The 26573-nt window shown below is 37.0% G+C and overlaps 2 protein-coding genes across 2 annotated transcripts in view; one reads left to right on the top strand and one right to left on the bottom strand.

Annotated features, from left to right (window-relative positions):
• Positions 1–63: 63 nt before the first annotated feature.
• LOC120412340 (mitochondrial coenzyme A diphosphatase NUDT8) lies at positions 64–997 on the top strand. Its single transcript, XM_039572744.2, has 2 exons — positions 64–426; positions 482–997. The coding sequence occupies exons 1-2, from the start codon at positions 150–152 to the stop codon at positions 901–903; spliced, it is 699 nt and encodes a 232-aa protein (XP_039428678.1). The 5' UTR covers positions 64–149; the 3' UTR covers positions 904–997.
• A 1595-nt stretch (positions 998–2592) lies between these two features.
• Positions 2593–26573, bottom strand: part of LOC120432339 (chloride intracellular channel exc-4) — a 78111-nt gene continuing 54130 nt past the window's right edge. Inside the window, exons 2-6 of the mRNA XM_039597530.2 lie at positions 22357–22458; positions 9168–9332; positions 8863–9105; positions 8689–8799; positions 2593–3593 (exon numbers count right to left, since the gene is read on the bottom strand). Of these exons, the coding sequence (XP_039453464.1) occupies positions 3513–3593; positions 8689–8799; positions 8863–9105; positions 9168–9332; positions 22357–22458 (702 nt within the window). The 3' untranslated portion in view covers positions 2593–3512. The remainder of the gene's footprint in view (positions 3594–8688; positions 8800–8862; positions 9106–9167; positions 9333–22356; positions 22459–26573) is intronic.

Here is a 26573-nt window from a genome sequence, read left to right as displayed (position 1 = left end):
ACCAGGCGGCATTTTTTGACGGGCTGATAAACAGCTGATGTTGTAAACAAAAGTTGACAAAAAAAACTTTTTGTTTTGCACCGTGCTGTTGAATAACAACAAACACTGCCGTTATTACTCAATAATTTATTAATCAAACAATTAAAGCGATGTCAATCAGTTCAAGGCCATTCCTCTTGGCAAACTTCCGGTTCTACAGCACCAATTCCGCCGTCATCAGCCCCGCCCTGCTGTCAAACAAGTCAGACCAAACCCGCGTCATCGAAGCATTCCGAGCGCTGCCAAAAATCCGCCTCTCGTCAAAACCTCCGACGAAAGCGGCAGCCGTGCTGATCCCCCTGTGCACCGTGGATGGCCAGGTCAGCCTGCTGTACACGCTCCGATCGGCCAAGCTGAGCCACCACCGGGGACAGGTGTCCTTTCCGGGTGAGGTCACTGAATTTTCTTAATAATCAGCGTAAATAGTTAGATTTTTTTTTAGGTGGAATCCGAGATCCGGGGGATGCCAACTTCGAAGCGTGTGCCCTGCGGGAAACCGAGGAGGAAATCGGAGTTCCGCGGACCAGTGTGGACATCTGGGGCTGCGGAAACGAACTGATACCGAACTTTGGACCGGCCATTACGCCGGTGGTGGGCACCATCCGGGAATTTAGTCGGGACGCCCTGGTGCCAAATCCGGACGAGGTGCAGAAGGTGTTTACGGTACCGATTGAAACGTTTTTGGCAACTGGAAATCGACGGCACACTCAGTTCCGGGCAGGTTACACCGTGCCGGTGTACCTGGGCGGGGAGGAGATTGTCTGGGGGATGACCGGTGTTATAACGCACCTTTTTCTGTCGGCACTGTTGCCACGAGAGGTTTATGATAGAAAGCTGAACTTTTTGAAAAAGTACAGCAGTTGATGGCGAATGCGGGCTTGTTTGGAAGAGATTTGGAGATTAGAGTAGCGTTTGAGTAATTAGGAAATTGTACAATAGAACATACCATATATTGCAGTTGCAAAATAAAATATATTTTATACGACATTTTCAATATACAGAACAAAGATATCAAATCATTCTCCATTTGAAGATTGTTCCTAATAGCTAGTTCATCGGGATAGAGTTTGCAAAAAAAAAACAACCTTAATAGCAACAAGGATCTTCTCGTTTTTTCCGACAAAATTAATTGAACAATTTTTAACAGAAGTAAACACGTACGATTACGACGTCCGTGAAAGGAAAGAAGTTTAAATCGGCTTCATTGTCGAACAAGTTAAAGTTGCATTGAAAGGATGTTGAGCGTTTATTTCAATGTTTGTCTCAGTTAATGTTTATCTCAGCATATTTTTTTAGAAGAGTTGGCTTCGTGTTAAAAAAGTTAGACCATAGCTTGGATAGTTGGGTAAAATGACGCATTTTTACCATTTTTTTTTTTTTGAATAAGGAAAAAATATCATACTAAAACAATGGAAAAGATTGCTCGTTAACTGGGCTGAACAAAAAATAACGAGGGGACCACCGATGCATTATATTTTCCAGTTGAAATATTAAAATAAAGGTTACTCAAATTTATTTACAATGCTTACTTTTCACATTTCTTTAAATGTAACTTGAAATTAAACTAATGTTTGAAAAAAGTTTTTTTTTTATTAATTGAATATGATTTTTGCATCCATTAACCCCTCGGACATTATGGTTTGTTTTGGTTTTTTGACGTTTTTCTGCTTTTTAACTGGGCTACGGCCCAGTTAACGAACAACTACTGTAATACAGTCAACATAATGGATATCAATCTTCTCGATATCAGTATTGCTCCATCTGTCAATAAATTGTGCAGTCCCTTCAAAAGCATGCTATGTTTTTTTGTTCTATAAGGCTGGTCGCAGAGGGACAAAATCTTTGAAAACTATTTACATCGGCCTCATTCGATACGTACCGCTCCAAACTGTCCCTTCAATATCGACACAGAGAGAGTACACTGTAATAAAAATCCGAAACACAGATATCCGAAATTAAAAAAAAACAAACAAATTTCTTGATTCAAAAATAAAAAATCTGAAAAAAAAACTAAAAACTTATTCGAAAATCCTGCAATTAAAAAACAAACAATTCAAAATTTCAAAAAAATCAGAAATTTAAGATTTAAGAATAAAAGAAGAGAATTTTAAAGGCCGGCTTTTTCAAAAGCGGTCTCAGTGACATTTTTTACTTAACTAATTTCAAAACGTTCGAAGTACAACCTTTCCTTAACTAAGCAGTATTTAAGTAGCAGAAAATAGGGATGTCATCAAATTTGCAAAATCACAACACACTACTTTCGTGACGAATTAAGTTTATTTCTAATTCTGCTCTGGGCTGCAGAGTAAACATAAAACAAGATTGCGGTAAATAATTTACAACAACATAACCCTTTTTTTTAATTTGCTTACTCCAATTGATGATAGGAAAGTTTAAATTTAGTGTTTGTTTACTTCAATAAAAAAAGCTGATGCTTTGTTTCTTTTATGTAGATATTTTTTTAACCGGAACCTTACTTAAGGGTGGTATAGAAGCTTTATTTCTTGTTTTTTTAAGTTGCAGCGTTAGGATATTGTTTATTTACACAAAATATGCCATCGACTGGACCACATAGCAAACTAGAATTGTTCTCCTCGCTTCAACTTAACCAAGTTAAAAACTTAAAAGTTGTGATTATTTTCCTCTTCAGATGTTTGTTTGATGCTTTTTGTTTTGCAGAGACGGTTTGTTCAGTTCAAAGATTCGTTGATTCTGTTTGCAGTTTAGAGCTTAAGCGGGCAATTTTGCCCTTCCAGCCCATTTGATTAGGCGAGTGTAAGGAAAATTTACTGTAAATACACCTAATTGCAACTATTCATTTTCTACAACATTCAAGCGAAAGAAACATTTGCGTTAAAACGTAACTATGAACAACTCAAATTGCGATTCATTTAGGTTAAATTTATTCAATTCAACTGCGTGTCTTTTCTCGAATCCAAAACGTTTAATAAAATGGTATAATAAACAAAGGAATTGCTCCATTTAACTCTACTTAGAATAAAACTTTACATTTGTTTTCGCATGCTTTACACGTTGCTTGTGTTTGTATACTCTCACCTCTTTTTGTGTGTGTATGTATTAGTTTTCCTCATCCAAGATGGCCGTTGCGAGATACAAACAATAATAAAACAATCGTTACTTTTAAGAGCGTACATTTATGTATATAGATCGAATTTGTTATTGCGGTTGGCAGCACTGCTGCCAAAATAGACTTGTTTTTTTGTTTTGTGTGTTTGTTGTGTTATCAAACAGGGAAAATCGCTGTTTTGCGTGTGTTTGTTTTCATGTATAATATGCGTATGTGTATGTATGTGTGTGTGGTTGGTAAATGTTATTGTAAATGGTTATCAAAATTGTTTCTTTTACATTATTTAATTGAAACTACTACAACTGCTGCTGCTGCTGTTGCTATTGGTTCCGCTCCCCCGGTGCAAAACAGGACGACTTCCGGTCCGGCCAAAACGGCCACCCTCTCAATGGTCGTTCAGATCGATCGGGATCGAAGTGGTGAACGTGGGCGTTTCCAGCTCCTCGTGCTTCTTCATTTTCAGCATCTTTTGTGGGGAAGGGCAAGAGTAATTACATACAAATTAGTGATATTTTTTGTCTGTTTTGTTGCGCACAACGAAAGACCTTGAAAGCACACACAAAACCAATCGAAGCAACCCATCCACCACTTGAGGAGAGCTCAGTGATACGGAAAGGCATGCTTGATTTCTGCAACTGCCCGCTCTCTGTCAATGAGCAACTACGATTACGAGGGAAAAAAGCTAAACCAAAACAAAAGAACATGAAAAGCACAATGCGTGAAACGGATTATTATGATATCGAAACGATAGGGAAAGTGCAAGAAAACGTAACGTGATATGTGGACTAATTAGAGTTGAATGTGATGGGAATCAACCCTATTTATAAGGGGCTTTACTGTCTGCAGCTGCTGTCAAATTTAGAGTAAAATTTAAGAAAGTTGATAAATTAACAGGCAATCGTAAACAAACAAACCGAAAGTATATTCTTCAAAACCCTCCTAATCGATTCGTCTGCCAAAATTACCAAATTGCTTATTTTGACCTCTCTCATCCCAGTCGCTTTGCGACTAACCGTCTGTTTGTTTGGTTTTTTAAAAGTTGCGCTCGCGGTAAAATAAACAAAAGCTCAAAAAAGCCAGCCTGTTTGGATAAGATTGTGGAAGGAGTGGAGATTTTTGTTTTTTGCTGTAGACTTTTTTAATTAGAATCGGGACAAGATAAATATTTGAGATGATGTGGACGAAATTCTGCGTCATGGTTAATCATCAATAATGATTAAACGCAATTCTTCTGTGAGTCAGAGCGAGTGTCATACAATTTTTCAAACTTTGTTATCTTATCTAATTTTAAGATATTAGTCAGTGATACTCATGATGTTTCATTACAAATTGAAATGGTTTTAAGAATTAAAGAAGAATAGGAATTTGTATCTAAAATTGGTTGCAGAACTCGAATTTGATGTGAAAACTAAATTGTTTGACCATGATTGGTTATCACAAGTTCATACGAATCCCTAGTAAACGTAAATTTTTGACGTTGGATAACGTCTTACTCAAAGATACTGGGTTGGCGATCCTAAAAAGGCGGGCCGTTACATGTAATACAGTCGACTCTCAGTTGTCAATATTCCAGGGAACATCGAAGAAGAGCACCATCAGTTCACAGAACGATGCAAAATGAAGACTCGATTGACAATATGTTTTTCGTTGTACCTAGGTATGGGAGAGAATCATGGCAACGTCCAGCAAACAAAAACAAACAAATGTCAAAATCTTTTCAAGGCTTCATTCCGCAAAGAAAAATGTCTACCAACACAGAAAAAAAATCATGGTAATATTACATCTGGGAGGGGACCTCTTATATGTCAGAAAAAATGTGTAATTTTACCTCTGAAAATGTGTAATTTTAGCACTTTTCTGGTGTAATGTCCCATTGTTAGTCTAAATTGAGGTAAAATTACATCATAAAAGAGGTAATATTCAACCTTCAAAAATTACACCTTCCAAATTTACACAAATTTTTACTGTGCAAGTAACATTTTTAAACCAACTAGCCACCACCATTTTTATTAAGGGTTTATGGCAGCATCTTGATTGCTCAGTAGCTTTATTTCGGCATTTAACACCTAAACTCCCAAGCTCGAGAAAAAGGGGGAATTTCCATACAAATTCAAGGTTTTATGCCTCGGACATAAAACCTGGTGAAAATAAAAGCCGACTGGCTTTCAATATGGTTTTATGAAAGTTTTGAGAGAGGCTTGAAAAGCAGATGGCAATGCCATTCCAAACAGCTTGGCATGCTTATAGGCAATCAAACGTCAAAATTACCCCCGCTAGAGGGCGTTGAAACTTGGGGTGATGTTTTCATTATATTGTAAGAGTAAATTGGCTTGAAATTTGAAGTTTTTTTTATTTCATCATAAAATCAACATAAGTAGCAAATTATACAATTTTCAGGTAAGAAATAAGTAGCTTAATTGTTATAAACGAAAATATTCTTGTGATGAGCATGAGCATGAGCATGAGCATGGTTGACTGCCAATGAGCTGCTACTCCGTTATTGACGGATCAGCTGAAGTTACACAATGAACCAACAGATGAGTAGTGGGAGCTAATCATCCTCACTGTATAACCCCTGAAGATCTCTGCTTTATGTCAATACCGGCGCCCCCCCAAGGAGATGCAGTTCAACAAAGGTAGGAATGTTAGTCCGATAGTTGAAGTTGCAGACTCATCAGACACAGAGTTTGTCGCTCTATACCTGTTGACACCGCATGAGACCGTTGAATCCACAGCATCTCCTTCAAGCATCACGGGAAGTGGGGGAATTGTGTTAGTAGGGGAAGGAAAGGGAAGGTCAGGATTCATCTTGGTAGATGATATGACCAGAATGTGAACTGTGAACCATAATCGTTGCCTTCTGAGCTACGACGCTATGAGAAGGACTTATCATTCGCGTATTTTTTTACTTTTTACCACCGGCGTGCCATCCGAGCAACGATGCTTTGGGATGGGCTTTCAACACGAAATGAAATTTGAATTAACGCATTATTCGGTAACGTACAATTTAAAATAGATCCGTCGTCGTGCCATCCGAGCCACGATGCTTTCCGAGGGAAGGGCTTTCAAAACAAAATGAAATTTTTAGCAACGTTTTATTCGTTATCATGTAAACCTCAAATAGTGTTGATACACCGAACTGTTTCAATCGATTTAATGAAATTCTTCGCGCATGACTTCTTTGCAACAAACTTCACCACGAATTTACCCAGTCCAGACCGCGAACAACCGGCTCAACAACAGAAAGAAAATATATACACGACGCCTTCTATCAATAAATTCAAGAATCTTCTATCATTTTCTCGCGGATTCTCGCGCGTCGATTCTTCAACCGATCTTCCCCACGAACACCACGCGACTGAGGGCCAAACTCCCAAGGCCACCACGCGACACTTTTTTTCAATGAATTCCAGAAACTTCTATCACTTTCTCGCAGATTCTCGCGCGTCGATTCTTCAACCGATCTCCCTCACGAACACCACGCGACTCATAAACGAAAATATTCTTGTGATGTCCGATTTAACATGTTCATTATCTGATTCAAAATAAGGAAAAGTTTTAATCAACCAAAACCTAATTAATCAATTGAGAATGAAGATTATTAAAGTTTATAAAGATTTTTTAAAGTCACTTCTACCATAAAAGCAACACGGAGAAAAAAGAGTTCTCAAAATCGTGAACAAGCGTTCATGAAAATGGGAACCTCGAACAAAGTGTTTAAATTTCATGGTACGTTTTTCAAAATCGTACCATGGGATTTGAACACTTTGTTCGAGGTTCCCATTTTCATGAACACTTGTTCACGATTTTGGGAACTCTTTTTTCTCCGTGAACGCTCTGCTTGAAAAATGTTAATTGGAATGATTTTCAAAATTAGCAATCTAACCTCATTCTCGCGTTTTCAATCCGGATCTCAGAATTTTCAATGAAAAAGGCAACTTAGCAAAAAAAATCAAAAAGTCAATCGATAGAACTTTTTATTTCTTACCTCCTGTTAACTTTATTTTATTCCAAAACATCAATTTTCATTTAAAACGTTACTTAATCCACCCTTAGCCTAAGGGCCTTAGGTGGTTGGCGCCTTCCTCACATTTAAATGCAAAAAAGTGCGTAAATAACACTTAAGTGCTTATAACTTTTGATAGGGTTGTCAGATCTTCAATGTTTTGGACGCGTTGGAAAGGTCTTTTAAATATCTTTCTGAAAATGTATAGCATGACGGGTTTTCTTACAAAAACCACCCTTTTTACAATATTCCGGACTTTTGCTAAAATCGTTTTTTTAGCATAACTTTTGAAGTACTTATCTAAACTGTATAATTGTTACTAGCGACTTATGGGACCCCAAGACGGATCGAATGACGCCAAAACGGACAAAATCGGTTCAGCCAATGTCGAGATAATCGAATGCCAATTTTTTGATCAACATCTCACCACACACACAGTCATTTGCTCAGAATTTGATTCTGAGTCGATAGGTATACATAAAGGTGGGTCTAGGACGTCAAATTAAGAAGTTTAATTTCCAAGTGATTTTATAGCCTTTCCTCAGTAAGGTGAGGAAGGCAAAAATCTTAAAATAGTTTTCACTCCCCTTTGCACTTATCGCGCAAAAATGTAAACGTAACCTTACACCAAAGTTCTCCTACTCGAATGTAGGTGGCGAATCGAGTTTTTAGCTTTGGTTTTGGGGGCCTATTGAAAACCAAGGGTTTTGTAGCTGTCAAATACCATTAGGCATGCCAAAAGCTCACTTAAAACCATAAGCTACAAAAAGTGCATTTAACGCAGCCAACTAGCAATGCATTAATATGGAACTAAACTCGTGTTCTGATTGATTATGATTGCCATCTTGGCAGAAAAATTATAAAAGCATAAATTTTATTAAAATTATACAACAAGTTGCTTCAGCTACTAATCACCAGAGTGCACTAAAGTGCAATCAATACAAGAAGACCCGGTGCTTGGTTGAAAAGATAGATGGCGACCAGATTTGTGTTTCCTAACCTCAAAAGAACACGACACCAGTAGGAAATCCGAACACAAAAGCCACAGTAATTTTACACCGAAAGCGCGCGTTCGTGCTCCAACCACATCAAAGTAGGCTACGACGGTATCACCATCACGTGCAGGCACCGATAGAGCGAGAATAGGAGTGGCAGGAAGGTAAAAGTGCAACAGTTTTCAAAAGAAGGAAAAAATAAAAGAGAAGACACAAAACACAACAGAACAACAACGCGCGCGAACGGACACACCGACATACCTTCATGTCACCTTTGGCCTGTTCACGACCATGTTTGCGTGATCCCAAGGTTGGATGTTATTGTGGTTGGTGGTTATTGATTTGTATGGGGTTATGCACGCGTGGGTGAGGAGTTTTGATGGAAGTAAAATAAACGAAAAATAATGTTAAATGAGACAAATTTCAAGCGGTTGTTACTTACAGCTATGTTTGCTGTTTAAAATATCATGGGAATTTTCAGGTTTTGATGGAGCAACTTAGGATTTGAACTGATGGTGTTAGAAACAATTGTTTAAGGACCTTGAACTTGAGCGACTTACCTGCTGCAGTTTGTAGTGGTTGATGATGTCCTGATCGGCGGGACAGGATTGCGTGAAGGCGTCCAGCTGGTACATGTGGTACATGTATCGCCACAGGGCCGTCAGGTGTTTCTACGGAATGGAAAAATCAGTACTGATCTTGACTACACCCACAGAAAGAGCGCCACTACTTACTGGTATCTCAAAGTCGACAAAGTACTTGCCGGCCACCCGGATGTGCTGCAGCCGGGGCATCAGCTCGCAGTCGAAGCAGCACATCGTGTCCCCGGTCAGGAAGCGGGTTCCGCGGGCCGCCAGGTGGTCGTTGATTTTCCGCAGGTGCGCCAGCAGTGCGTTGTTCTTGTTCTCGTCCTTCTTGACCAGCATCAGCTTCAGCTTGCTGTACAGGTTCTCGATCAGGGTGGCCACTTCCTTGTCCTAAAATTGTGCACCAAATTGTTAAATGTGTTCAATTTCTCAAGAGATTGAGAAATCCGCACCTGCACAAACAGATTGTACCCGCCCGGCACCGACTTCATGATGTGTCGCTCGATCTTGTCGTTCTCCAGAATCGCCAGCCCGTTGTCGATCAGGATGGGCGGGTGTGTCGCTTCGAAGTTGGTGCGGAAGTCGGGCGGCGGTTTCTGCATGTCCACCGTTGTGACCTGGATAGAGAATTATGGGGAAAAAATCTTATTAAAATACGACACTAATTCATTTAATTTTAAAATGGTCAGAAGATCATTAAGAACTCAGAACTTAAGACAGTGTTGCCGTATTTGCAAGGTCATATGAACATCGTGTAACTGAATTTTGCTATCCCATAACGAATTACCGGTAGCCTTTCGTTTTTTTTTTAATTCAATGGCTCAAAATAAATGCTAAATTAAGCTGTCACATCTCTGTAATAGCAAAATGACAGACGCATATTCCCTGACGTCATCTGTCTCAAGAAGTCAAATCCAAACACAGCGTCGGAAACCTTGAAAAATCTCTTCAATTTAAGTAGAATTGCGGGAAGAAACACAAAAAAGGCAAAAAAAAAACTCAAGCGCAGAGATAAACACAACCATGACTCTCCTATACAGATTCAGGCAGAACAAATCTTCTGTTGTTGTGTTCGCAGTTTGGTTCAGTTCGCGGTATTTATCGACTTCTGGAGATGAAACGGCGGCATCTCCGACGCAGACGCGCTCGTTCCGATCAGCTGGGTTAAATTTAGAATGGGAGTTTTGTTCGTTTCAATAGAATTGCAGCCGCACTCGAGGGCTGTAGTGCAGAGGGTTGACCTTCTGAAGTTTGCGTTGGGTGAATAAGATTGGAGCAAAAATACTTCAAGTTATTTTGCAATATATATTTTTTTTTGTTTTATTTGAAAGAGAGCAAGTTGTGGTGCAAAAACCATGGCAAATAATGTCCAGGTCATTTGTGGAAATACAATGTGCCATCCCTGAGAGTCCCAGAGCACCAACACCTCTTAGCATGGTGGCTTCCAAAATCCCCACGCTTCTTCCTCCCCTGTAGATTCAGAATTGTGTTGTTGGTTGAACAATTTGCGCTAAAACTCAACCCACTTCAATGAATCATTGCTGCGGTAAAGTTTACGCAGTAGGCCTGGCCAGTAGGTTTGTGCTGTTTCAATGCATTCTAATGCAGTGAACAGTGTTCGGAATGGCAATGTTAAGTGGAATAAATTGTTAACTCCTTTATTTGACGTTCCAATATGTCTTCGAAAGAGTTGTTGTACTTGATAAGGGCTATCTTTTGAAGTTATTGACATACAGGGTGACGACCTTCCAGGGTGTCCACCAAAAACTAACTTTGTTAGTTGACGTTGTAGGGCTTTGGTGTCTTCGACAAAGATGTAGAGGAGAAAATTTTATGAAAGTTTGTCCAAGGCGCTAAATTTGTAACTATTAATCTACTCGAGATATACGCCATTTTTGCAAAATGGTCCAAAAAAGCACTGTTTTGGTAATAACTCAAAATGTTAGCATTTTAGCGGCCTACTATATATGAGTTGTTTATGACATAAAATTACACATCTTTGCCGAAGTCAGCAATTTTTTCGAGCCTTTATTAAGGAGTTATAAGGCCGATGCAAATATTTAAAAAAGTTTTTGTCCCTCGGCCCTGGCCGAGGTCAATGGGGGGGCAAAAAAATAAAAAAATATAAAAATTTAAATAACAAGCAATAGTCTTCACATTTAAAAGAAAAAAGTGTTTTAAAATACATTTTACACTAGTTCAGTTGTTTTGCAATCATTAGTTTTCAAAAAATCTAAGATCTGACAAAAACAAAAATTGTATCGAAAAAAAAGATTATGCAACGAAAATTTTCAAAAAATCTTAAGATTTAAAAAAAAACCCAAACATGCTAAAAATGATTTTAAACGCAGAAGAATGTATTTTAATTTGATTTCAGCTGGTTGCACTTGAATTTTCATTGAAATTTTGAAGTTTATTGTAAAATAATTTATTTGCCCCCTGATTTTTCGGGCCAATTTTGAAGGGGGGGGGGGGGGGGGGGGGGGGACAGAAACTTTTAAAAATATTTGTACCAGCCTTACTGTTTTTAAATGATTTTGAGCCTATTTTAAAGTTGCTATGTTTCCAAAATGGCGCATTTTGGCGCAAAACCGAATAATGCACCTGAAAGTACACACTTCCAACTACATTTCCTGAAAATATATCCGTGTCTATCGGTTTCTATTTTCAGATATCTCAATTTGAGTTCGAAGTGCTTTTATCTATTTATTTATACAGTTATCCCACCTATTCGGAACACCCACAAATTCGGAACACTTTTATGATAATTTGTCAATAGCATGCCAAAAGTCAAAGTAGTTATGTCACAGACATAACCGGAATGGCGTAGACTACGTAAAGTTTAGATGTGTGGGTTTGGTGAGAATCAAATCGGGTAGCAAAATGTTTAACTTTCGACACTTTCGAAAAAATGAAATTCTTAGAAATTTTCAATAGGATTAAAAAGATTAATAAATTTTTAGCATTTCTTGGCATGAATCAATACATAATTATTGATTTTGAAGGAAAACGAGAGCAAAAGATGATAAAAGCCATATTTGCCCCCCGCGGTGGGGAGGGCTTGTTTCAGTGGCAAATTTGCTACCCTAGCGGTGGCGATGACGGAGTTTATTCAAGGTGGCAAATTTGATCTCGGTATTCTTAAGCCGGATGCAAATTTTGATTTGCACTCCAGCGTTGCAGATGCTCTGATTGGATGAATTTTTGCAAGAATGCTAAGAGAAGATTGGGGGGAGGACAGAGGGGTTGGGGGCAAGAGCAGCCTCAGAATGCTGTTCATTCCGTCGCCCCCGAAGACCAAAATTTGTTCCTGAAATTTAAATTCAAATTATTGCAGTTCGCTGCCTCGTCCCGGGTGGGACGGGGGCTGAGGACAACTCTTTCAACAGTTTGGAATTGGATACGACGTAACACTTTCAGAAGCGCTCGCCGCGAATGCGAAGGAATTTTAGCGAGCCGAATGGGGGAGGGGCAGAGGGGTTGGGGGCGAGAGCAGCATCAGAAAGCTGTGCATTCCGTCGCCCCCGAAGACCAAAATTTGTTCTTGAAATTTAAATTCAAATTAGCTCGCTGCCTCGTCCCGGGTGGGACGAGGGCAACTCTTTCAACACTTTAGAATCGGATGAGACGTAAATCTTTCAGAAGCGCTCGCCGCGAATGCGATGAGCTAGTTGGATGTCCTGATTGTTTCACAACCAAGGCTTGACCCACGAGAGGCTTTTCGGCGGAAGGCAGCAGGCGCGCGCCTCATCTTGTTGATGCCTCGTCCCGGGTGGGACGTGGGATGGGGATTGAGGCACCTCTGAACCACAGCAACCACGAAAGATCCAAACGGTCCGGCCATCGAGAGGCAACTGGCTGAAGGTGACGACGAGAAGGCGATGCGCACTTCTTTTCCAGTTCTGGTCCCTCTCTCCTGCTGCTGCTCTGGTCTCTCTCCTGCTGCTGCTGCTCTGGGCTGAGCTTTCCTGCTGCTGTTGCTGGTCCGACGTCTGAGACGTGAATGATTTTCTGGAGACTGGCGCACTTTCTTATGTATGATTTCGGCCCGCTACTTCCCCTCCTTTTTCGCGACCGACACTCGGTCGCGTTGCTCGGATGATTTTCCCCTCAAAATAGGTACTTGACATTCCCGTCCGTGAGTGGGAAGCGCTCATTTTGCTTGCAAAATCTGTGCATTTTGAAAACATTTTAAAACATTCAATTGTTTCAATAGTTAAACTATTTTGCCAACAATGAAAGTTTTATAGCAAATTGCTGAATAATTTTCGAATCGAATGGCACATAAATCGTGTCGATTCGATTAGAGGGAAGGAAGATATAAGCGTTTGACGGATGACGCAGTAATCCAGGGCCTTCGGCCCGGGTTTTTTGGAATGACACCCCAGTACCTTCGACAAAGACGTAAGTCTACGTCAAAAGTAGCTTTTCTGTCGACCTTACTATTTTGAGAAACTTTATTTTTTTTTTTTTTTTTGCTATTTCACTAGTAAAAGTAGTACTTTTTGAACAAAAAACTTTATTCCAAGACTATTTTGTCCAGAGCAGCAACACACTGCCTCCAAATGGCCTGTTTCATAATTGTGGGATGTTATTGTGCCTCCCACAATTGTGGAACACCTGAATTTTACTGATATTTTCAAAAAAAAAGTTATCAAACCATGTATAAAACATCACTAAGCTTGAGTTTCGTTGGTTTCAGTGTGTAAAGTCATTATTTGGTAATAAATATGTACTCCTGGAGAGATCCAAAGTTTGTTTACATTCGTAAGAAAAAAGTGTTCCGAATTTGTGGATTTCAAGGGTCAAAGTAATTCTTCAAAAACTTCATATAAAAGTTAAAATTTGCAGATGTTCGATACAGCGTTCGAAAGATCGCAAGAAAAGCTTTCAAATGAAGGTTAAATGCGAATCATTAAGTTCAATTATCGATTTGCTATGATTTTTTGAACATTGGCCGATTTGGAAACCGTTCCGAATATGTGGGATGACTGTAATTCTTACGCGGAATCTAATTGAAATAGTGGTAATAATCGGTGGTGGTAACTTGATCGATTTTCACGGACATTTTTGAAAGCCAAAATCACTGAAACTAATGTTCAATGTAAAAGAAATATTTTTTCATTGATTTTTTTAATAAATCGAAAATTTTAAGATATTTTTAAAAAATAGTGTAGTTTGGGTCACTCTTAGACAACTTAAATTTTATTGTTTCTTTTTAGGACGATGCAAATATTTTTCAAAGGTTTTGTGTTTGTTTGAAAACATTGAAATTACATGCCAGAATTTCAACAATCTTAAAATAAAATGTTAAAAAATGCATTATACACCACTTTTATTGATTTGCAATCATTAATTAGCATGGCACTGCTTGATATTTGAAAGAACTTTCTGTCAGCGATCATTTTCGAAAACGACATTTGGATCCTAACATTTCAAAAGGGCACATAACTTTTGTAAACAATAGCGTATCTCTTTCAATCAAAAGACAGTTTACATAAGGTGTGAAAGGGACACACTCTTGGTTGAAAAAGTTATGTGCCCTAATGAAATGGCAAGCACGATTTGATCGCTCACACACAGCGCCTATCAAGATCGTCATTGCTTGGCGACGGTCGGTGAATGTAAACACAAAGACGAAACGAACGGAAAATGTGCACCACTCAAACAGCCGCCAGAGACAAGGTGCTCTTTCTCTCGTTTTTCATCTCTCTGTCTCTTCCTTGTGTTTGCAGTAAAGTGACAGAAGTTATTTGAATGCGATCATGGGAGAGATGATCGTAATCTCGAATGTCAAACGACTATTTTCTGAGCGAATGTATTTCTAGAGGGAGGTCAATGACTCTGTGAGAGACTTTGCGTAGCACTCATTCGTTTTTGACGAACGAAAGCAGAATGTCAAAATCAGGTGAAGACGATTGGAGTGTTCTGTCACCTATCACAAACAAAGTCGATATTTCGTGAGGACTGGGTGTATACCCGTAGTTGCTACTCCGTAATTGACCAGGACCTCAAAAAGTTGCTCCATAGAGCACATATGAAAAGAAAGAACTAGAGGTGGGTAAAAAAAAAGAGCGATCCGCTCAAAGAGCCTGTTGGGGCCAAATCTTCCAACTAGATCTTCGGGTGGACTGTATGAAGGACTTTTCTCCAGGTGATCGAAATCACTTTTGGGATTCACTTTTCCTACCAAAAAACTTTGTATTTCTGATCACTATTTACATAAGCACGTCTATACTTGAACGCGTCGCGAACTGGAGTGAAAAATCTCCACTTCTCTCTCTCTCTCTCCTTCTTCTGCTTCATTTGCACGCGCATCCGTTGCGCGCCAATTGAAGAATTCGACGACGTTTTTTCCGCTAGGTTCGCTGTTGTTCCAGCGGTGTTCGGAATGACAGCCCCCATACGGTTTGAGCAGTTTTTAGGGAAAAATTGCGTTCATAATGAAAAATCAAGCGTTTTCAGAAAAGTGGGGTATTGCAAAGTGTGGCAATTTCGCTAACGATCATAATGCGTGGTGATTTGTAGTGATTAATTGTGACTGGTATTTTATTTAAACGATTTTTCTAAAAAGATGATCGATATTTTGGATAACTTGAGTTAAATGTTGCAAAAGTTAGAAGTAATGATGAAATATAATAAAAAAGTGTTTAAACTTTACTTTTCTTCCCGTTTGACCAAAATATTGACCTTAAAAATGCATTTTGGTGATTCTTTGGAAATTTTTGGAAAAAATCGAAAAACTGGCACATTTTTGAGAAAATTATTGTAATTATGCTGTTATATGATCCTAATAGTTTGTTCTAGCAATAATACACACATAAAGAGCATTATCAATCAAATAAAGCTTATTTAAATCAATTTTTCAAAAGATCTTTTTGGTAAATTTGAGGAAAAAACATGAAAAACTAACTCAGCCCCTATGATTTATACATCATTCGATTCGTTTATGCGATTGCCACACTTTACAATAACTTTCATCGACGATAAAAAATATTTGGAGGAAATAAAAATCAAAAACTGCAAAAAAAATAATAATTGCAAGCACGCTGTCATTCCGAACATCGTTGCGTAGTGCTTCTACTCGCCACCAGGATGCGTGCACGTTTCTGTCGAATCTCTCAATTGCCGTTCAAGAGCCAAACGACATGCGACACCTAGTGTTGAGTAGCAGAACAGAGCGAAGAATGTCGATTGAAATTTCCGCCCTTTGAGGTTATGTATGCGAATTCTGTTTTGTTAAATTCCAGCGTTCAAAACAACTTTTGAGCAAAAATTCGAGCTGATACTTTGTTAACTTTTGATGCTCTATCATTTTAAACAATTTTATTTTTTCAAAATTATTTTTTTTCAAAATTATTTTTATTGCGTTAATTGATAGAGGGCAAAAAGTTTACACTCGTACTGCTTGAATTTTTTCTCAAAAGTTGTTCTAAGAGCTGTAAAATCAATTTTAAGTTTGCATTCCTATGTAACCGAACAGCGAAAATTTGAATCGTCATTCTTCGATGCTTTGCGCCATCTGTCGGAATTTTTGAGCTTTTAATCGCGAATTCCCACCTTCTCGATCGTTCCTTGCTGTCATCGCAGGCGGCGACGAGGGGTGTCGCGTTGGGTGTAGCATTCGCAACAACCAGTGTTGCCGATCGAGCTGGTTTTTTTCATTTGTCATCAAGAATTCTCGGAAGACGGAAGCATAGCTGACAGAGCCGGTTCACTAAAAAGAGAGAACGAACCAGGCTCACAAAAAAGAGCCGCGGTTCTTTTTTAATCTCCGGTCTTTTGAAAGAACCGTTCCAAGATGGAATATTTTATTTTTTTTGTCTATTTTTAAATTTATTCATTTTATTATGTTTTTGTGAAATTAAAATGTAATTTCATATTTTTCAATGCATATAAATTGAAGTCATATTTGTCAAAATTGTGTACACGGTGTTCTTTTGCATGTACTTAAATTACTTAAAAATTTAATAATTTTCTAAACAAAATAAAAAATTTTTTCTTCACAACTGATCCAAAATATACATTAAAGAATTGAGCATTTCAAAAGGCATAACCAGGAAAATTTTGCCAAAAAACTTCTAAATATCCATTTCCTAACTCCTCTTGTCCGATTAAACTTTGGCATTTATTGAATTTTTAGATTTAATCAGAGTGTAGAAAAGAGTTCGCAGAATGTTTTCTTATAATAAAATACCACATTTTGTTTTAAATTTTGGTAGAAATAAACGCAATTTCGTAAAAAATTGTTCTAAATTTTAGCAGAAATAAACACAATTTCGGTAAATTAAAATATTTTTTTCCTAAAATCCTAGATTTATGTTTGGGTGCTCTCCCCATGCAATTATTCGAACGTTTAAACCTATGGTTATCAAGCAAATCTTCTTATGTAATATACAAAAGTCTTATATAAAAACATAAAAAATTACACAATTCTTTAAAATAAACTTTTCAACCAAATTTTGAAAAAGAGCGAAAGAGCCGTTCAAAAGAGCGGCTCATTTTAAAGAGCGAATGGAAATGAGCGGCTCCTAAAAAAGAGCGGTTTTGCCCACCACTAGAAGGAACCAATCATTACCACTTCGCAACTCTCAAAGTTCCCTGTCATGCTGATCAATCACGGCGCCGGCCACGACCAGTGGTAAGATCACGGGCAAGTGGATGGGAATGATAGTTCGATACTTGAGTAGTGGAGACCGCTAAATCTGCTGCGTCTCCGGCAAAGTATCAGTTTTCTATCCGTTTTTGTAGTTTTTAAAAGTGACAAAAACAACGAAAAATGTTTGCAACAGTCTTACTTGAGTGGCTGTAGAACAATCATAAACTCAAAAGATGTCTTTTGTAGTCCCCTAAAATAAAACAAAAATTATAGAAAACCTAAAAATATAGATTTAGCAAAATCAACTTGTAGTGATAAAAAGTTGATTCAAATATGGGTAACTTTGTCTTGTCACTGTTGACATCAATTAATTCGTATAAAAAATCTATAAAAGTCAAGTTACGTTTTCCTAAATGGTTTTGTTCGTAACAATTTATATGAGTCGTCTAAATATAGAAATTGTGAGTTATGACCATTTTTATATTTTATTTTATTCCGCCAGTAATAGCAACAGCTCAACACGCTTCACCGCCCAAGTCTCCTCGTCCGGTAAGGTCAGGTTTCGCCGCCGCCGTTTCGCTCTATTTGAGGTCATTCGACTATCCGGTCACGAGCAGGGGCTCTCCGTCATTATTTTCTCCGTCGCGAGTTAATTCCACCGCCACACATTACATCACTTTTTGTCCATTGAACGTCTCCCGTGTTTACAACTCTTTACACTGGGTGGCCTTTCTCGCCGGCTGTTTCCGTCCAGATTGAAGCTTTGTGGAAACTATTTTTAACGCACTCGCGTTTTTTATTATTTATTTATTGAACGGATTTGCCGCCATCTGGCCTCGGACACTATTTTTGGACGGTTGCTTAACAGTCGCTGTTCGAATGAAATAATCAGTGAGAACACGGGTTTTGGCGATGCACCATGACCTTCGACGGGTTTAAAGGAAAATATGGTAAATTAAATAAGTGTGCAACAGGATATTGTATAAAAATTTTCAAGATCAATTCTACGGGTTAAGGAGTTACATACATGTAGAAAATCTCAATATTTCATAATTCCGAATATTTATTAAATCCTTCCAATCACTCCTGAAAGTTTCATGGAGATATGTCATGATTTAAGTGAATAGAAGACGATTTAAGTTTAAACTTTTGCCATGTGCAAAGCGGACTGTCAAACTTTGTGAGCGTTTTTCTCGGAACACCGAGTTGATTTCTGGGTGCCACGATATCTCAAGATGGGATGGACCAAATTGGCTGAAATTTGGAGTAAAGACTTTTCAGACATATTCCGTGTGCATGACGAAGCCCGATTTTGAAATTTTGTTTTTTAAAAAAATACAAAAATCAAAAACTGATGAATTTTTATATGAAAAACACAAAAATATTTTTATCTTTTTTTTAATAAACTTTTTTTAAATCGGCCTTCGTCATGCACACAGGACCGGTTTAACGAGTCTTCACCAAAATTTTGAGCCGTTTTGGTCAAAGCAGTGTTGAGATATCGTGGCACCCGTTATTTGAAACTGCTAACTTCAAATAGCTTTATCTCGGCAAATATACAGCCAAATGTGTTCAAATTTATTTTATTGATATATGAAAATGTATATTTTGATGCCCTGAAAACAGATTTAAAAAAAGTTTAAACATGTCCCGGGCAGACGGTAATAACAAAATTAATAATATTTCAATAACAAATCCTGTTAAAATAACAAAAAGTGTTATTATTTTATCCTGAAGTTCAACTTCAAGAAGAAAAAATAATAACAGTTTCTGATAAAATAACAAAATTTGGTATTGGAGTGATATTATATTGAAAATGTTTAATAACACGCTAATAAGAGAAAATGTTATACATTTCAAAAACTCTCCTAATAACAAAATTTGTTATTCGTTCGGTATACTGACTTAGAAATAAAATTACCATAAATCGCACAAATGGAAAAGTTTCTAAGTGTCCATAACACAATCTGTTATTATTTTTTCTTTTGTTAAATATGTTTAGATCTTTGGGATAATTTTGTCTAATTTCGTCGGGGTCATTATTTTGGCCATGAAATGGGGTCCTTAAGCCAAAATTATTCTAAAAAGTGGAAATTTTGAAAGTTGATTTTTTTAATTATTTGATATACCTTCTAAAGGACTTTGTTTAAAATGGTTAGAACTATGGGATAATTTTGACCAATTTCGTCAGGGTCATTATTTTGGCCATGAAATGGGGTCCTTAAGCTAAAATTATTCTAAAAAGTTGAAATTTTGAAAGTTGATTTTTTTAATTATTTGATATACCCCCTAAGGGACTTTGCTAAAATTGGCTAGAACTATGGGATAATTTTGACCAATTTCGTCGGGGTCATTATTTTGGCCATGAAATGGGGTCCTTAAGCTAAAATTATTCTAAAAAGTTGAAATTTTGAAAGTTGATTTTTTTTAATTATTTGATATACCTTCTAAAGGACTTTGTTTAAAATGGTTAGAACTATGGGATAATTTTGACCAATTTCGTCAGGGTCATTATTTTGGTCCTGAAATGGGGTCCTTAAGCTAAAATTATTCTAAAAAGTGGAAATTTTGAAAGTTGATTTTTTTAATTATTTGATATACCCCCTAAGGGACTTTGCTAAAATTGGCTAGAACTATGTGATAATTTTGACCAATTTTGTCGGGGTCATTATTTTGGCCATGAAATGGGGTCCTTAAGCTAACATTATTCTAAAAAGTTGAAATTTTGAAAGTTGATTTTTTTAATTCTTTGATATACCTTCTGAAGGATTTGGTTTAAAATGGTTAGAACTATGGGATAATTTTGACCAATTTCGTCGGGGTCATAATTTTGGCCATGAAATGGGGTCCTTAAGCCAAAATTATTCTAAAAAGTGGAAATTTTGAAAGTTGATTTTTTTAATTATTTGATATACCCCCTAAGGGACTTTGTTAAAACTGGCTAGAACTATGGGATAATTTTGACCAATTTCGTCGGGATCATTATTTTGGCCATGAAATGGGGTCCTTAAGCCAAAATTATTCTAAAAAGTGGAAATTTTGAAAGTTGATTTTTTTAATTATTTGATATACCCCCTAAGGGACTTTGTTAAAATTGGCTAGAACTATGGGATAATTTTGATTAATTTCGTCGGGATCATTATTTTGGTCATGAAATGGGGTCCTTAAGCAAAAATTATTCTGAAAAGTTGAAATTTTGAAATTTGATTTTTTTAATTATTTGATATACCTTCTAAAGGACTTTGTTTAAAATGGTTAGAACTATGGGATAATTTTGACCAATCTCGTCAGGCTCATTATTTTGGCCCTGAAATGGGGTCCTTAAGTTAAAATTATTCTAAAAAGTGGAAATTTTGAAAGTTGATTTTTTAAATTATTTGATATACCCCCTTAGGGACTTTGCTAAAATTGGCTAGAACTATGGGATAATTTTGACCAATTTCGTCGGGGTCATTATTTTGGCCATGAAATGGGGTCTTTAAGCTAACATTATTCTAAAAAGTTGAAATTTTGAAAGTTGATTTTTTTAATTATTTGATATACCTTCTAAAGGACTTTGTTTAAAATGGTTAGAACTATGTGATAATTTTGACCAATTTCGTCAGGGTCATTATTTTGGCCATGAAATGGGGTCCTTAAGCTACCATTATTCTAAAAAGTTGAAATTTTGAAAGTTGATTTTTTTTAATTATTTGATATACCTTCTGAAGGACTTTGTTTAAAATGGTTAGAACTATGGGATAATTTTGACCAATTTCGTCGGGGTCATAATTTTGGCCATGAAATGGGGTCCTTAAGCTAAAATTATTCTAAAAAGTTGAAATTTTGAAAGCTGATTTTTTAATTATTTGATATACTCCCTAAGCGATTTTACTAAAATTGGCTAGAACTATGAAATAATTTTGACCAATTTCATCGGGGTCATTTATTTCACCATGAAATGGGGTTTCAAGCTAAAATTAATCCGATAAAATTAACTTTTGAGAGTTCTTTTTTTTAAATTTTGTTATATTCCCTAACGGAATGGATTTATTTATTGAGAATTTTTGAAGTGTGAATAACAAAAACTGTTATTATTTTCACAGAGCCAGGAAGTCGGAGCTGACGTTGAAGTTCGAGCTAGAGTGAGACCTCGGAGACTGCATCGGATTCATCTAATTTTCAGCAACTTTTACTTGGAGTCGGAATCTGTGAAGTCGGGTATTTTTGGAGAGCTGAAGTCGTCGTTGACGTCATATCCTGCATCCAGAGTCGGAGTTGTCTTCAAAGTATGGATTCAAAGTTGCTTGGAGGTACCCGACTCTGCAGCCCTGACTAGTACAGAGGAGTTATGGCAACTGCAGGTTTATTTGCAAATTACAAATAAACCAAAACAATAACTTTTTTTGTTATGGAGACATCCCAGTTCAATAACATTTTTTGTTATTATACTGCTCCACCTCTCCGCACAAAATAACAAATCTTGTTATTCCTTCATGATTCCTTCTGTGTTATTGGTTTGTTATTGCAATAACAACATAATAACAGTTTAAGTTATTCTTCGAACAAATCTTTGTTATTGATTTTTGTTATTTTAACAACTAATCCGATCATCCCAATAACATATTTCGATCTTCTCACAATATCAAAAACTGACCTTCCCAAGTTATTTCCGTCTGCTCGGGGTGCTCAAACCAACCTCTGAAATTTTTTCCGATTTACATGTATGTAATCCCTTAAGGAGGTATTACACTATGATAAACAAACAAACACATTTTCAACTCACAAACAAGGAAAATTTAATGCGTGCTGACGTGTCTGCAAACAAATGCAAATAAACAAACAAACTGTCAAATAGTGCTGGTTTGTTTGTTTTTTTTTTTTGCCGTAGTCTAATACCTCCTTTATTGCAGCTCCGAAATAACAATCCCCAATGCTGTGCAAAACAAAAAAAATCTTCATGAGTCATCTCAGTTTTAAATGTTGTAAAATTGTTTTTTTTTTGTTTTTTTTTTTATTTGACTAAATTTATAAAAAAGTAAAAAAAAAAACACACAACCTACCTTCAAACTGATCGTTTTGAGTTCTGCCAGCAGATAGAGATCCATGAAGTATTCCTGACAAAACAGACACGCTCCTTTACGTCTGCCATCTATCGTGGACGCCTGAAAAGAAAAAAAATAAGAAAAAAATCTAGTTAGATAAATCAATAAAAATTTAACATAGAGATAGCGAACAAAACTACATCCAGACCTAAGGCCAGCCATTTCAACTTCCAAATTACTCTAAAATAGTCTCTACTTATCAAATCGTCACCCTCTTATCATTCCTGTTTATAGAGGGGGACGGGGAGACAAACCAGCACAAATTCCACCACAACGACACACGAACTTGATTGAAGTTAATTGCTAATTGCATTTCAAACAACAAACGTCAAACTCGACTTTGAGCGGGCAATTGGTAGCCCCTGTGGTGGCATGGTCTCCAAGCCCAGCTCTCCGAAGGGGAGACAAAGTGTTTGATGATCTAATTATTGCCCGACTAGTTGTTGTAACGCTTGTTGTCGAGACCACAGAGCACTTGAAGTTGTGAAAATTTGTATAGGGTTGCAATAAACTTTTTTTAAATACATCGATGAGAAACTTATTTTTTTCAATTACTTTTAAATATTCAAGAAAACATGTTGCAACTCAAATGCACACTATATTTTACGCTCATTTGGTAGTACTTTACATCATCAACTTAGAGCGTGGCAAAACGGCGCGAAAGAATTCCCCCCACGTTTGCGCAGAACGATAAGATAACGATAACGTCAATAATGTGGGACGCCTTAAAAACGCACCCACGATTGCTGCTGCTGCTAGACGGTGGTAGGAGAAATAGAAATAACTATTGAGTTTTGGCCAGCACGAGCTGGAATGGGTTTACCTGGAATTTTACGTACTTAAGTACTGCTCGAAGTTTTTGAGAGGTTGAAAGGAAGTATGCGAAATTTACTAAATTTGTATTTACAAAATTTATAGACGAGCACCTTTGATAGATTATGTTAACACTGATTTGTGTATAACTTGTTGCTTCCCGGTAGATTCAGAATTAGGTTGCTGTTTGAACAAACCAATTCAAACAAAATTCAACTCAACGAATCAACTTTGGGGGAAACTTGAGGCAGTCGGCCTGGCCATTTTAAGATTTTTGTTGTTGTTTTGTTTGAATTGTTCTTTAGATTATTTCCTCTTATGGTTCAATTATTTTCATGATTTTTCGAAGATTACAATTTTACTTCGACGACCATAGGGTATATTATCCATTAGTGGATCCTTTTCCTGTAGTGGACCCTCTGAAGGTTCTTTTTACGTAAAATGCAATAAAATTAATATTTTAGGTAGGAAAATCTAATATTTGGAATTTACAGCATCATCCAAAACAATATTGACTGAAATTTACTTATCCTTATCGTAAAAATAAGTTTTTTGAGTTTGACATCTGAGCAAATCTCCTTAATTGCGCGTCAAACGATTATTTTTTGTATTTTTTTGTAACTTGCTTTAAATTGTGTGAGACTATTCCTATGACTAACAAATCTTTAAAAAATCTACTGTCAAATTGCTCCTCAGTGTATTTTGCAATTCATTTTTCAACTGGAACTTTGGAAAAAAAATCAAATCAAATTATTCGCTCTACAGCAATGCTTTGGCGTTCTCGATTGCGAGATTCCTACTCGAAACTAGGTGTTCGAAGGCTTGATTGTTGAGGCAATTGCAAACCTCTTTATACACCTTAGCTTCCATCCACCCCGGGATTCGAACTGACGACCTTTGGATTGTTAGTCCAACTGTCTTCCAGCGACTCCACCGTGACAGGAGACGACTCCTACACCTGCTATCGACCTAACCTCTAGGTTAGACCGAGGCCAACATTTACTTCCCTGTCCGACGGAGGGCGTGATCAGACAAATCTCGTCTCAAAATTTTTCACCGATACCTTCTGGGATCGAACCCAGGCCGACTGGGTGAGAGGCAACCACGCTTACCCCTACACCACGGGTCCCGGTAACTGGAACTTTGGAGGCAGAGCAATTCTCTACAAAATCGGTCTTTTTTTAATTATTTTTTTGTATTTTTTTAATCCGGCTGAAACTTTTTTGGTGCCTTCGGTATGCCCAAAAAGGCATTTTGCATCATTAGTTTGTTTATATAATTTCCATACAAATTTGGCAGCTGTCCATACAAAAATGATGTATGAAAATTCAAAAATCTGTATCTTTTGAAGGAATTTTTTGATCGATTTGGTGTCTTGAGCAAAGTTGTAGGCATAGATAGAGACTACAAAAATGATACACGGTAAACATTTTTTGGTGATTTTTATTTTCACATTTTGTCACTTGAAGTTGATTAGCAAAAAAACACAATTTTTCATTTTTTTCTGATATGTTTTAGGGAACATCAAATGCCAACGTTTCAGAAATTTCCAGAACGTGCAAAAAATCTTTGACCAAGTTATGAATTTTTGAATCAATACTGATCTTAAATCGAAATATTGGTCGCTAAAATTGTTCAACTTAGTTTTTCGATATAAAATCAAATTTGCAATCTTAAAGTACTTCAGTGAAATTTTGATAAAGCGCATCGCTTTCAAGTTATAGCCATTTTCAGGTAACTTTTTTTGAAAATAGTCGCAGTTATTGATTTTTTTAAATAGGTGCCCATGTTTGCCCACCTTTGAAAAAGTCAAAGTAGTTATGTCACAGACATAACCGGTATGGCGTAGACTACGCAAAGTTTTAATATGTGGACATAGGGTTTTCCATAGCTTAACCCCCTTCCCCAGGAGATACAAACGGTCCGGCCATCGAGAGGCAACTGGCTGACGAGAAGGCGATGCGCGCTTCTTTGCAGTTCGGGTCCCTCTCTCTCCTGCTGCATCTGCTCTGGGCCGAGCTTTCCTGCTGCTGCTGCCGGTCCGACGTCTGAGACGTGAATGATTTTCTGAAGACTGGCGCACTTACTTATAAATGTTTTCGGCTCGCTACTTCCCCTCCTTTTTCGCGATCCAACAAGGAGGGGTGTCGGTCGCGGCGCTTGGGTGATTTTCCCCTCAAAATAGGTACTTGACATTCCCGTCCGTGAGTGGGAAGCGCTCATTTTGCTTGCAAAATCTCTGCATTTTGAAAACATTTTAAAACATTTAATTATTTCAATAATTAAACTATTTTGCCAACAATGAAAATTTAATAGTAAATTGCTGAATAATTTTCGAATCGAATGGAACATAAATCGTGTCGATTCGATTAGAGGGAAGGAAGATATAAGCGTTTGACGGATGACGCAGTATTCCAGTAAAATTCGAGTAAGACGTAGTCTACGTCAAAAAATATGTTTGAAAAGCTGAGAAAATTCTCTATATTTTGCTTTTTTGAACTATGTTGATACGACCCTGAGTTGCTGAGATATTGCCATGCAATGATTTAAAAACAGGAAAATTGATGTTTTCCAAAGGAGCCATTACACTACGGCAAACAAACAAACAAACTCGCACTTTTTGATAGTTTGCCAGTTGGCCTGCTTTGTTTGTTTGCCTTGATTTGTTTGTACAAACATCAGCCTGTATACATTTTGCCTTGTTTGCGAGTTTGGCAAACTGTTAAACACGAAAAAGTGCGAGTTTGATTGTTTGTTTGCGGTAGTATAATGGCTTCTTACAGTACCGTAATCCGGGGTGACTTTGATAGGATTTCAATTTGTTTTTGGAATATTTTCGAACAGGTAAGGTTTTTCTCTAGATTATTATTTTTAAAACATGTACTGGGGTAGGCCACACCAAGTCCATGCACTTTTTTGGAAAAAAAAGTTTTTTCAGTAGTGTTAAGAAAAATAGTTACGTTAAAGATTCTTAGTTTAAATTCCGGGGTGACTTTGATAGTCATAGTTTTTCTTGTTAAAATCATATTTAAGATGTTCAAATTTTATTTGTACGTTAAATGTACCATCACTAAAGTAGCTGATAAAGTTTTTAAGAAAAAAAAATCAATGTGTATATTTAGTTAACTAAGTTTATAAGCCGTTTAACAAAATACATATAAATTTCAGGTAAAATTGTTAAAAAGTCGGAATTTTGCCTGAAATTTGTTAAAACAAGTTTTGTTTATAAAATTATCGATTTATATTGCATTTTATACTGAATTCGAAGCATGCATCACAAGTTTTCACATTTTACATGAAATTTGTTTAACTGAAATTGCCTATAAATTTTGAGAATTTTTTATTTTGTGTTTCAAAAACAC

The sequence above is a fragment of the Culex pipiens genome, chromosome 1 (assembly GCF_016801865.2).
Source record: "Culex pipiens pallens isolate TS chromosome 1, TS_CPP_V2, whole genome shotgun sequence".
Lineage (NCBI taxonomy): Eukaryota > Metazoa > Arthropoda > Insecta > Diptera > Culicidae > Culex > Culex pipiens.
Note: the sequence above shows the minus strand (reverse complement) of the source record. Positions and strands in the feature narration are given on the sequence as shown.

Excerpts from the sequence above, each read along its gene's own strand:
- LOC120412340 (XM_039572744.2), top strand. The coding sequence starts at position 150 with ATGTCAATCAGTTCAAGGCCATTCCTCTTGGCAAACTTCCGGTTCTAC. Across the intron at positions 427-481 it reads GGGACAGGTGTCCTTTCCGG|GTGGAATCCGAGATCCGGGG; the intron begins GTGAGGTCACTG and ends ATTTTTTTTTAG.